General features: G+C 40.1%; 1 protein-coding gene across 1 annotated transcript in view; it reads right to left on the bottom strand.

Annotated features, from left to right (window-relative positions):
* Window positions 1-595: 595 nt before the first annotated feature.
* The window catches only part of TMEM233 (transmembrane protein 233), a 164,425-nt gene continuing 151,642 nt past the window's right edge, over window positions 596-13,378 (bottom strand). The window contains exon 3 of the mRNA XM_077294869.1: window positions 596-1,627. Coding sequence (XP_077150984.1) covers window positions 1,616-1,627 — 12 coding nt within the window. The 3' untranslated portion in view covers window positions 596-1,615. The remainder of the gene's footprint in view (window positions 1,628-13,378) is intronic.

Genomic DNA, 13,378 nt, shown 5'->3' on the forward strand with positions numbered 1-13,378 from the left:
TTGTCTGAGTGTGAAATATTTAATTTCTCAGGGAAATGGGAAAACATACACTGTGGGTGAAATTTGTTATCAGCTTCTGTGAGATAAAAGTGGAAACCTGCTGTGTGGGTGAAATTTTTAACAGGACTGGCAGTAACAAGACTCAGTCTCTGTGAGGGCAATGTTAAAATTTTTATGTTATTTATTTACTTCATATTTTACCCTGATTTCTATGGTGACAGAACACCTTTAAGTTATTTTCCTATCCACATTTGTTTGAAGGGCAATTGTCATGCTCTTACCCCCATTTAGCTTCCTTCCTGACTATGACCATTTAACAGCCATGTTAAAGCACTGAAGTTTGGGTCCCAATTGACTTCTATTGGCTTTGGGGCCAAGTTCGAACCTCAACCAAACTGTTTTACTGGATGTTGGGCGAACATCCAAGGGTCCACTAAGACATCTGTCTGAAATTGTTTAGTGAATCCAGCATTGAGCATGAGGATGGACATGATGACCCTTGAAGGTCCCTTCCAACTCTAACATTCTATGATTTTATGATTCATCACTATTAAACACATTTTCAGATGATTAAAAATAATGTACAGATCACTGTCAATTTATAGAATAAACATTTAATCCTCTCAAGTACAAAGTTAAGAAAATCTACAAACCAACAGTTACAATATAAATACAGCAAATATATCAAAATAAATACATGGATACAGAGGACATTGCACTTTCGTCATTTCCAATTTAATTTGACTTGAAAAAGCATAGACATATATATCACTCCCGTAGGATACTTTATATATTGGAGATTACACCATGGAGGATGTATTGGAAATTTTAGCAAAGTGGTGTTAAACTTTATTGCTGTCTTCAGAAATCCTGAAGTCAGTCTCTTGGGTGCAGAATGAATTTGGCAGATTATCATTTAAGGGATACAATACTATGACAAATATTTGGCTGCCCTTGAAAGCTTTCTCCTAGTTTTAAAATGCAGCAAACATCATAAGATATGATTACAGAGAATATTATTTTACGTTATAGATGGTAAGCTCACTCCTCCTGTAACTGTTGAACTTTGTGTTATTTTGTATTGTCTTTATTGTCTGCACATGTCCAGGCTTAATTCTAAAGTGCTGCGGAATATGTTGTTGCTATATAGGTTACATTATTATTATTACAGTGAGCTGATAAGATTAGCACATATAAATATTTTATCATCCAGGAAACATTTTGCGCTCTGGACCTAGGAAAGTGTCATGTTTTCCATGATGAAAATTACAAGTTGTGTCTGTGTAATTTAATTTTAAAGTCTCTCACCAACAGAGTCTTCCCAATCCTTTTGGATATGGTAAAATGCTAACCAAAAAACTAGACAAATACTTCTTGAGTTTTAGACATTATCATATAGATGGATGATGATGTAAAAAATGATTTTTTTTTTTAGTGGCTGGAACCACAAATACAGTATATATGCAAACACACACACTGATAGATAATTTGCCTCCTCCATATCGTTGTCTTGGTGTTGAAGTGAAAAAAAAAAAAGTTGCTTCTTTCCTTTTGCAACCGCAAAGAGCCTGAGTGACGTTTAGTCAAATATAATCTTCATGCTTCTGTGTCGCCTTCAAACTGCATGCTGGAAAAAAAAGAAATATTAATAAATCATGAGATAGGGCCAACAGAGCACAAAAAGGCATCATTATTATAAATGGCATGGTGTAGGCAGGACTCTGTTACAAATTTGGCATTAGGTGTCGGGGCATCAAGTTAACCATCTTTTGCTAAGACTTCATCATCTTCCATCTGCAAGGACCATACAGGTACAGCTGATGAGTCACAAAGCAAAAATGCACTGCTACAGATACACACCCATTCATTTTGACTCCACTATTTAACTGAGAGCTGCCATTAAGACCACAACCTTGAAAAAAATACATGTTAGAAAAAGTCCATGGGCATGGGAGATATTCTACACTTCCAACACTTTAATGTTATATTCACAACATAAGAAGTCGAAAATATAAGCATAAGAGCATAGAGTAAAAACAAGTTAATTGGTGTACAACAGGAATGCACATTTTTTGGTCCAAGGGCCGCAATGCCAAACTGAATCAATCCCAACAACCGCAAAAAGATTAAAGGGATACTTACATGAATACATCACCAGAACCACCATCAGTACTTTAATATATCACCAAAACCAAGTGTTGAGTGTTTGAGGAAGACGGAGAAATTCTGCTCAGTTTCTAAAAATAAGTGTGAACATTTGCTAACTTACACTGAATTTTTGGAGCAGAGACTGAGCAGAATCTCGCCAAATCCTTCTCAATCTCAAAACAAACCAGGGTAACTGGGTAAAAGAAGAATTTTCTGGTAGAGATTTACTGTTTTCTCTTGATAATCTGATTTTTCTTGTCACCCCAGTAGACTTACGTTTTAAAAAAAGGTCAAGAGTAAAACTCAAGGAGTAGTTGTCACAAAAATCTTCTGAATTTAGAAATTATCCCTGTGGTAAATTCTCTAGGAAATGATTTCCGGCAGAACAGAACTATCCCATTGGAGATCAAGAACATTTTAACCCAAAATGTTAGCCCAAGTAGTGAGGGTGACATGTTCTCTCATCTCTAAAGCACTTCAAGGCTTGGTTGTTGTTTACATCTTCTACTTTCTACTCAAAAACCTTGGGCTGAAATTTCCATGGGCTTTGTTATAATTCTTCCTAAGGTGCAAGGGTTTACTGCCATGCTGGTAGTGGTTACCATTTTTCCAAGATGTATTGTTTTATTACATTAGGCTACTTTCACATATCAGTTTTTTGCCTTCAGGCATAATCTTGTCTATTTTTGAAAAAAACGGATCCGGTGCAAATTGTGAAAAACTGATGCGCCGGATCCGTTTTTTTGCTGGATCCGTTTTGGTTTACCGGACATACAATTCTGACTTCCTGTTCCAGGGATGAGAGAGAGAAACTCTCAAAAATTGAAAATGCAGGAACGGGGCATGCTTAGTGCGAAAAATCGGAATCGGTAGCCGGATCCAGTCAATACACCATACGTTTCATCTGTTTATCGCTGGAACCGTCGCTGGGCGTTTTTTCGCCGGACAGAAAAAAACGTACATATGGATGTTTTCTCCGTCCGCCGGAAAATAAATTTTGGACGGATCCGGCAAAAAACGGATGAAACGTGTGGCCATCAGGCACAATTCGGCGCTAATACAACTCTATGTGAAAAAAACGGATCCGGCGGAAAAAAAAATGGATCCGTTTTTTTCAAAACTCGCTAGATTGTTACTGACGGCAAAAACCTGATGTGTGAAAGTAGCCTTACCTGGACTTCCATCTGCTCTACAACTGGCCCAAGTGTTTTTAGAGAAATTTTCTTCTAGCTCCAAAGTTTTCCAATTATTATAGTTTCTGACTGTGCAACATATTTCCAGTTCTGGAAAGAATCTCAACATTTCCTTAAATATCTCCTTTGCCTATCACCCCCAAAGTAATGGGAAACTGAGAACATCAAGACATTTTATGGAACAATACTTTCAGATTTTCTCTCATTTTAAAAAAATTGGCCTTATTTGCTCCTTTGGGCGGGATTTGCCCACAGCAATTCCATTTATGAGTCTTAATAGACACCTTCCTTTGTCATAGTCTATGATCATTGGCTTATTTTCCTTTGTCTATTGCATCCAAAAGTAAACCTCCTGCTGTGAACAGTGTCTCTCAGGACATGCATGACATCTGGATTAAGGTGCAATCCAGTTTGACATCAGCTAATGCGAAAAAGTAATGATAAACACCGTTGGCCTGTTACCGACATTTGTACTCATGATAAGGTTTGGCTTTCCCTCAAAAACATTTGATTAAAGACTCTATGCAAGAAGCTGGCCCCTTAGTTTTTAACTTTATTCCAAATTAGTAAACAAATCAATCTGGTCACCTTTGAAACTTATCTTCAACTTTGAAGATAATTAATGCATTTCATATTGCCTTACTTGGTCCTTTGGTTTGCAATAATCTCTCCTCTACTGTAAAGTAAGCTCCTGATTCAACCACTCATCCTGATTAACTAAATTCTGAATTGTAAAAATGTTCGTGGATTGACTACAGTATTGAAAAAAAAGTATTGAATAAGACATTAATGCTCCAATTTTACCCAAGTTTTTGACCAAGCATCCTCTTTTTTGTTTGTTGGACTCTTAGTGGCCTCTAAAAGTAAAGTATTGTGCCTCACTTGTTCTACTTCCAACACTGGGTTTTGCTTCTTCCTTCTTCCTACATTCAACTCCCTCTGTGGTAAACCGTGCACCTCTTATTTCGTCATCCATGGTCTTATACGGCTCAAATGGCTGTGTACGTCCTGCGAGCATAAGTTGTAGCGCACAACGCTACTATTTGGTTCCCGTGAGTTAGGTCACACTCCCCACTTGGCTCTACTGTAGCTAGACATATAATTATCTTCTCAGCTAGTCCTGGCTGCTATATCAACTCTGCTGAATCAATATACCTGATAATTAATTTCTCTTATTCCTTTCTTACACAATTATGCTGCTCCTGTGTTGTTAGTGCGTTCCTGCAACAAGGCTCCAGACTGCCTACACATCTCTGCTGTTTCTGGGTGTTACCGCAATCCTGCAATAAGATACCAGATTACTTACAAAACTCTGATGTTCTTGTATGTTACCGCTCTCCAGCAATAAATTGCCAGATTGACTAAACTCTGCTGTTACTGCACTGCTGCTGCAAGATACCAGGTGGCCTACACTACTCTGCTGCTCCTATGTTGTCCGCAAGTGCTCCTTATCCTGATCTACAGCTTAGCGAATACACCTCACCAGGTGAGCCCTTAACAATTTTCCACCAGAAGTGGGATTGAATGGCCATACTCAAGTGAACAAAGGAGAAAGTTAGTGTGAGCTTGTTGCTGCTGCCTTGAGACCCCCCCAGCTGTACCTGTAGAGGGCAGAGGATTTGAATTCATTGCGATAGAGCAGTGAGCCTGCATAAGATCGGACCTGTGGATAGATTGGTTCTGCTTGATACATTGGAGAACTGGGACTATCTGTTGTTTATTATGGTCTAACTGTACCAGTTGCTGTCAGGATGCCATTATTCCATTTCAAACCCCAGACAGCCCCCAATAATTTTGTAACCTTAAGGTACCGTCACACTCAGCGACGCTGCAACGATATAGACAACGAGACGATCGCTGCAGTGTCGCTGTTTAGGTCACTGTAGAGATGTCAAACACAGCAGCTCCACAACGATGCAGGAGCGATCCTGTGACGTAGCGGTGACGCACTTATCGTTCTCACAGGTCGTTAGCTCCATTTAAAACATTGCTGGCATCGTTGCTTTTGCTGTCAAACACGACGATACACGCCGATCTGACGACCAAATAAAGTTCTGGACTTCTAGCTCCGACCAGCGATATCACAGCAGGATCCTGATCGCTGCTGCGTGTCAAACACAACGAGATCGCTAACCAGGACGCTGCAACGTCACGGATCGTTGTCGTTCTCGTTGTAAAGTTGCTGAGTGTGAAGGTACCTTTATTTAAAGTCAGTCTAATTGAACCAATTATGCATTCAGAATTGGGGGGCACAAGATCACACAATATCATCTGATGACAAGAGAGGGAGATAAGAATGTACCCACTCTGACACTGCCGGTGCCAAGAACAGGCACAAATCTACAGACTCCATCTTATCCCAATCTTCTTGGACTTGCTGAGAAGGGGCACGATTTGCCAGAAAGAAAGTGTGTTCTAAAATGCGGCATTGTGCTCCAAAAATGCACCAAAAATTTTAGCGTAAATTTCTGACTCCAAGCATAACGACTGTGGTTGTGTAAAATTTTGCACAAGGTTTAGTAAACAGCACTTTGATTAATCTGGCGTATTTAAAGACTGTCTAGTCTGTTTACATTGTCTAACAATAAGGCAATATTGATTATTGATTAATATCTTGGCGCTATAGAAATAATAATAATTTTATATGTCCAAGTTCAAGCAGAGCACGTATTCAAATGCTGAAATATAATTGATTGATTCTCCTGATTAGTAATATTGTAATAGTAATGTAAAGTATGGTGAGAAAAATGTGCTTACTGCAAAGACCTTGGTGTTCAGAATAAGGGTCCGATCATATGGTATACCCTCAGTGTTGTTGTGTCATCTTAAAGGTCATGTTTGATTTATGTTCCTGTAATAGTTTTTTAACTGAGTGACGAAGGCAATGTAATCGTTTGAAGGAATAGAAAACCCTATGATTACTGTTTGCTATACAATTTATCTTTAGTATGTTCTATTATTATAATTCTTTTTTAATTTAGCCAACATTTAGTTTTTATTGCTGCTGAGCAATCCAGTGTGTGTGGGGGTGCACTATAAGAAATTACATTGTGAGTGTGGCTCTGTGAGAGACATCATGGGTGAGGGGACACGGTGGGCAATCAAAATCTAGGAAGGGTGATGTGGAGGCCTAAAATTGTGGGGGTCACTGTGGGGGGATAATGCACTGTGGGGACATCATACTATGTGTGGGGAAGCTTCTCTGGGTCATCAGTCTGTGTGGGTGGGCACCTTTGGGGTTTTATACCACATTATGGGGGCATTATATTGTGTGGCGAAACCATTTAAAAGGGATTGTGTACTATGTTCTGTGTGAAAAATGGACAAGTGCAATCCAATAAAAAAATTGGATTGCACTCTGACTAATGTTATTCTATGATTCCCTACTCATCTGCGATTTTTTTTTTCTCCGCCCAGATTGGACTGAGAAAAAAAATCACAGGATGCTGCAATTGGCTATGTATGTCAGACGAGACTTGCCAATTCAAGTCAATGGGTGTGAGAAGAAAAAAAAGATCGTACGGCACACGGACCACTTCCTCAGTCGAGTACAGTAAATTCTCAGCGTAACCCGTCAAAATAAAATAGATAGAAAGATGTTAGTGACATTTATATAATTAGTGAAGTGCGTGTGTAGTTTAATGTACATGTAATTAGCTAATAATTCATTAACGTAAAGAAAAAAAAAAGGTGTGGGGACCCCCAAAATTTTAACCAGCTGAGGGGAAGCCGACAGCTGGGGCCTGATGTGTATAGCCTGGGAAGGGGCTAATAAACATTGAGCTTCCCAGGCTATTAATATCAGCTCACAGCTGTATACTTAGCTTTTACTGGTTATTAAAATGGGAGACCCCCCAAAAAATGATGTTCGCCCCCAATTATAATTAATAGCCAGCAAAGGCTATGGATACTGGCCCCCTCCCAGACTAAAAACATAATCTCTCAACCACCAAAGACATGGCGCATTCTTATGATGCGACAATTCTGGCACTTATCCTCCAGTCTTCCCACTTGCCCTGGTGCAGTGGCAAATGGGGTAATGTGTTTGAAGTTGATGTCAGCTTTGAATTGACAGCTGACATCAAACCCAGGGGTTAGTAATGGAGAAGCATCTATAAGACGCCCCCATTACTAACCCCGTAGTCAAATTGGCTATGAACTCTGCTCAACTTATTCATGGCACCACGAGACAATAATGTTGTGCTATTATGCCACCCCACTTGCCCCCGCACCAGGACAAGTGGAAAGAGCAGAGGTTAAGGGCCAGACTTGGCTCATCTTATGGATATGCCATTTTTGGGGCAGCTGTGTTGGCCCAAATATGGAAAAATTATAGCTCTCAAAATAATAAAACTTGTTTTTGCAATAAAAAAGCAGTCATACATAAAAACCTGTGTGATGCTATGACCCCTGTTTCAGGTAGGGGGCGCTGCATGGTCTCAGAATACGCACAGAGGCGTATTAAGGCCATAGAAATGAATGGCAGTCACAGGCATAACTATGGTGATGAGACAACATCCGGCATTAACGTAAATGGCTGGTATGTGTCGCAGAGGAAGATACTCTGTGCTGTAAGCCTGAAGGTTGTTCTGGGACCTTTAGTCCCACAAGTGTTGGTGTAGTTTTAAAGGGAGGCAGGGTTGGTCGGAGTGCTGGGCGGATCTGACTAACCATACACATCTCCCACCTATGGGAGTGGCTACAGCTTCATAATGTGACGAGGGTGGGGTTACATGGTTCTGAGTGTATAGACCTCAATGGTTCTTGGCTGTAAGGTCCTGTGAGAGGAAAGGCCTGGGTATTGGGAGGTCCAGAGTGGGGACCGGATCCCTGAAGGCCGTGATCCTGAATGGCCTCTGTGTTGGGAGGTCCTGTGTGTGGACTGGTTCCATGAAGAGCACGAGGTGAGGCCATGGATCTGCAAAGCCAGTGATGGCTTCTGTGTGCGGGAAGCTACCGACCTTCAGTGGGTCTGGAACCGACTGGTATGTGTCTGTCAGGCAAGTTGGTGATCCCCGTAAGGCAGCTTCTCCGGAAGATGTAATGAACTGTTCAGCGTACGGTCACCCATGATAACTGGACGAAGTGAGAAGTCTGGCGTGTTTAGTGTCTCTTAGATGAAGCCATATATGAAGTGATGTAATGAACTATTCGTGGTTGCGGTTTATGATACCTGAATATACCGGATAGACTGTTTTATGTGCAAAAAATGTTCCTGTGTGCATTTATCCTGTTGCCAAGCGAGTATTCTCCAACCCATTAGTGATCGCTGCATCACACCTGATACAAATCTGGTATCGCTGTAATCGCATGGACCTGAAGAGTAAAGTCGTCTAACCACTTATAAGCCCCAAAATGGTATAAAAAAACCATCAACTTGTCCTGCAAAAAAACAAGCCCTCACATGCTTTTCTCAATTCTTTTGCTGACAAAGACATCTTTTACTGTGTGACAGCAGCCAAACATAAAAACCAGATATAAATCTGGTATCCCCGTAATCGCACTGACCTAAAGACTAAAGTCGTCTAATAACTTTTAACACACCAGGAATGACGTAAAAATTAAATAAAACCAATTCTTCATCTGCTGTGGATTTGTTCATTCTTCCTCCCAAAGATTGCAGTAAGACTCGGCGCACATTTATCCTGCACTCTATGCTCAGTGCTTACACTGGAGTTTCTGTGAAAATCTCTGACATATGTGATTCAGAGCTAGATGGATCCCCCGGTGGAAGATTCCCTATAATAAGGCAGATGGAGACACTGTTGATGCTGTCTGGCCTATGATCCAGTAGTCTCCGTCTTTTTAGGCGCGCATAAAAGCGCTGCCGCCACAGTTTTGTGCTCTTCTGAAAAAAGGCATCTCTGAACAGAGGTAACTCTGCTGTCTCATCATAGTGAATGGATCATTTGAGGGTTCATCTGAATCACATCACTTGGAGATTTGATGGAAAACCCAAAGTAATGGCATAGCTTAGAGCTCAGGATAAATGTGATCCGAAATGTTATGTAAAATGTTCACAATAAAAGCTTCAACTCAATCCACAAAAAAAAGTCCCCACTCAGGTCTGTCATCTGTCAATGTAAATATAGGGGACTTCCACGTTCCTGGTAGCACTGGGCTATGGAAAAGCAAAATGACTCCTTACTCCCCAAAAGAAATGCAGCAAATTCTGAACCCTCAAATCCAAATGTCCCTCTCCCTTTTGAGCCCCACAGTGTGCCTAAACTACATTTAGCATCCACATGTTTGGTAGTTTGGTATTTCTATAGCAATGAGAGCCCATTTAATTTACAGTAGTGTGTCACCAGAAGTATGATCTGGGCGCAACGTACTGAACACTACAACGGCAGTTTCTGATTTTCAGTAAGCAACATCCACTCTTGGGTGTTTCTGAAAAACACCCATGGAGTCAAAATCATCACTACATTTGTAGATGAATTCCCAAAGGAGTATAATTTCCATAATGGGGTCACTTGAGGGGGGATTCTGCTCTTTTAGCACTTAAGAACTCTTTATATGGAGTCCTCAAAGTATTCAAGGAAAATCTGTTCTCCATTAGGCAAATGGTGCTCTGTGCATCTCTCCTGAATCTTGCCGTGTGGCTAAGCAATACTGTACAGCATGTAGCATATTTCTACTTTCATAAACAGAAAGGTGCCATTTTGGTGCCATTTTTAACCCATTTTCCGATGTGAAAATGTAAAATCTTGGGCTAAAACAAAATTTTGGTGCTAAAAATGTAATTATTTTTTTCTTCACTGTCCAATGGTATAAAATTATGTTACCCACCTGTGGTATCAATATGATAACTGCATCATTAGATTAATTCAATAATAGGTGTAGTTTGTAAAATGGTGTCTCTTATGGTGGGTTCTGCTTTTCTGGCACCTCAGGGGGCTCTGTAAATGTGACATGGCACCTTAAACCAGTCCAGCAAAACCTAAACTCGAATATGGTGCTTCTTCCTTTCTGAGCTTTACACTGTGCCTCAAAAGTAGTTTTTAACCACATATGGGGTACTGCTATACTCAGGATAAAATGCACAACAAATTTGGGGTTCCTTTTTCTCCCCTATTACCCTTGTGAAAATAAAAAAATTGGGCTAAAATATCATTTTTGTGGGAAAAATGTGATTATTTTATTTTCACGGCTATACGCTATAAACTCCTGTGAAGCACCTGGGAGTTCAAGGTGCTCAGCACATATCTAGATACATTACTTGAGGAGTCTAGTTTCCAAAATGGGGTCACTTGTAGGGAGTTCCTTTATTTAGACACATCAGGGGGTCTTCAAACGCACCATGACACCTGCAGACCAGTTCATCTGCATTCCAAAAGTTTTTCACCAAATGTGGGGCACCTGCACATTCAGGAGAAATTGCACAACAAATTGTATGGTGCAATTGCTCCTCGTACCCTTGTGAAAATGCAACATTTGTGGCTAAGAAAACATTTTTGCGGGAAAAATTAGATTTTTTTTAATTTTCATGTTCAGTGTTATAAACTTCTGTGAAGCACCTGGGGGTTCAATGTGTTCACCACACATCTAGATAAGTTCCCTAGGGGGGTATAGTTTCCAAAATTATGTCATTTGTGGGGGGTTTCCACTGTTTAGGCACATCAGGGGCTCTCCAAATGCGACATTGCATCCGCTAATTATTCCAACAAATGTTGAATTCCCTTCCGAGTCTTGCCATGCGCCCAAACAGTGGTTTTCGTCCACATATCGGAAATCTGCATGCTCCGGAGAAATTGCAAAGCACATTTTGTGGTCCATTTCTTCCTGGGATCCTGCAGTCCCTGGGCTGGTACCTGGAAGTGTCCTGGCAATGTGAGGCTGTGGGCCCTGGGCATCAAGTTAATATAAAGACACAATATTTACAAAGTTGACTCTTATTTTTCAGAACTTCTGAAATTCGCCCCAGCATGTTGGATTTCAACTTCTGGACCAAATCCTAACTAATGGTAACCCATTTTTGTCTGTTCTTCGAGCTTATCACTATTTCTGTGGTTTTGTATGTCCACTGGTTCTTGAGAGCCACAGATTCTAAATAGACTTTCAGGTGTTTCCAAGCAATTGACTCAAAATTTCAATGTTTTGTTCACCGAGCTACTACTTTTGCCTTGTGACATGGTCTTCATCATGTTTCAAAAAACATAGTTCAACACCAAATTGGTCTTGAATGGTTGGGAGAAGTTGTTTTCTGAAAGATGTTTAGTAGTGATGAGTGAGCACTACTGAGTGAGACAGCAAATACAGTGGAATGTAGCCCTGAAATGCCACAATCTGTAGGCCACAGATACATCTGGCGTTTGACTGAGATACCAGACTCTTCAATATGTGGCCTGTATATTTATTTTTTACTGCTAAATAATGTTTAGATCTAGGGTAACACACCGCAAAAAAAGGAGAATGGAAGCCTCAAAAGCACACAGAAGGCCACAGATAGATGAGGCGTGTCACGGAACTGCCACACTCTAGTATATGGTTTTTTTTTTTACCAAGATAGTGTATAGACCTAGGGTATTAGACCAAAAATTGGAATGTATGCATGAAAATGAACTATTTTTAGACCACACATAGAACGGGCGTCAGACGGAGATAACAGACTGTTTCAATATGTGTCCTGTATTTGTTAAAAATTATAAAACCACAAAATATTGTATACACCAAGGGTAGCAGACCAAAACCTGGAATGTATACCTGAAAAGCCAAGATTTGAAGACCACAGATAGACCAGACGTGTGACTGAGATAACAGACTGTTTCAATATGTGGGATGTATTTTTTTAAATTTTCAAAACCACAAAATACTGTATACACCAAGGGTAGCAGTCTGGCAGACCAAAAAAATGCAATGTATGCCTGCAAAGCAAGGTTTTGGACACCACAGATACACCGTGACGGAGATAAGAGTGATCAAAATGTGTTCTTGATTTTTTTGGACCACCAAAATTGTGTCCATAAGTAGGCTATGACACTAAAATAAAACATTTGGAGTACTAAATTGTACAAACATTTCCCCATGGTGGGTACATTTTTAAAAAATATTTTATGGGCATCATAGACACCCTTTCCAAAAATCGGACTGGCTATAGCAGCACAGAACCCTTTAACCCTGTTGATTTAGTGGCGTGAATGAGGATGTGAATCCACCTATGAAAGAAAATAACAAAAGGGAGGGGTGAACACAGGTTCATAGATATGAAGCCAGAATTTTAAAAACAACAAAATACTGTATACACCAAGGGTAGCAGACCAAAAACTGGAATGTATGGCTGAAAAGCCAAGATCTGAAGACCACAGACCAGACGTGTGACTGAGATAACAGACTTTCATATGTGGCCTGTATTTTGTAAAAAAAAAAAATTCTGTATACAGCAAGGGTAGCAGACCAAAAAATACAATGTATGCCTGCAAAACAAGGATTTGGACACCACAGACACACCGTGCATCTGATGGAGATAACTGATCAAAATGTGGCCTTGATTTTTTTAGGACCACCAAAATTGTGTCAATAAGTAGGCTATGACACTAGAATAAAACATTTGGAGTACTAAAATTGTACAATATTTAGCGCAATGATATGCAATGTGGCCTACAAATTATAGTGCTAAATATAAGAACTGTGCTAAATATTTTTTTGCCAGCTAAAGATTTTTTGGTCACCAAAATGTTGTCCAAAAATGTTGGAAGACACTCCAAAAAAAACTATAGTACACAAAAGGGGTTTTGAAAAAGCTGTATGGCGAAACGCACGTCAGGGGCTGCCGGGTGAGGTGGGGTTAGCCCCCTAATAATCTAATGGGTAAGCAAGCATCATTGAAAGCACTTTGGGGTTTATTGGGCTAATCCATATTTACATATTGTGACATTTACCTTTGGATGCCTGTGGGATTATTTATTAGTTTGTATACTTGATGCTTGCATCCCAGGGATGAATTCGGTTGCCCTTCCCTAACCCGGCATACCGTCATGTTTCCTCTGTTTTATCTCCTGGTTTCCATAGATTGTCTACAGCATTTACAGTATATT

Source organism: Ranitomeya variabilis, chromosome 1, assembly GCF_051348905.1.
Source record: "Ranitomeya variabilis isolate aRanVar5 chromosome 1, aRanVar5.hap1, whole genome shotgun sequence".
Taxonomy (NCBI): Eukaryota; Metazoa; Chordata; class Amphibia; order Anura; family Dendrobatidae; genus Ranitomeya; species Ranitomeya variabilis.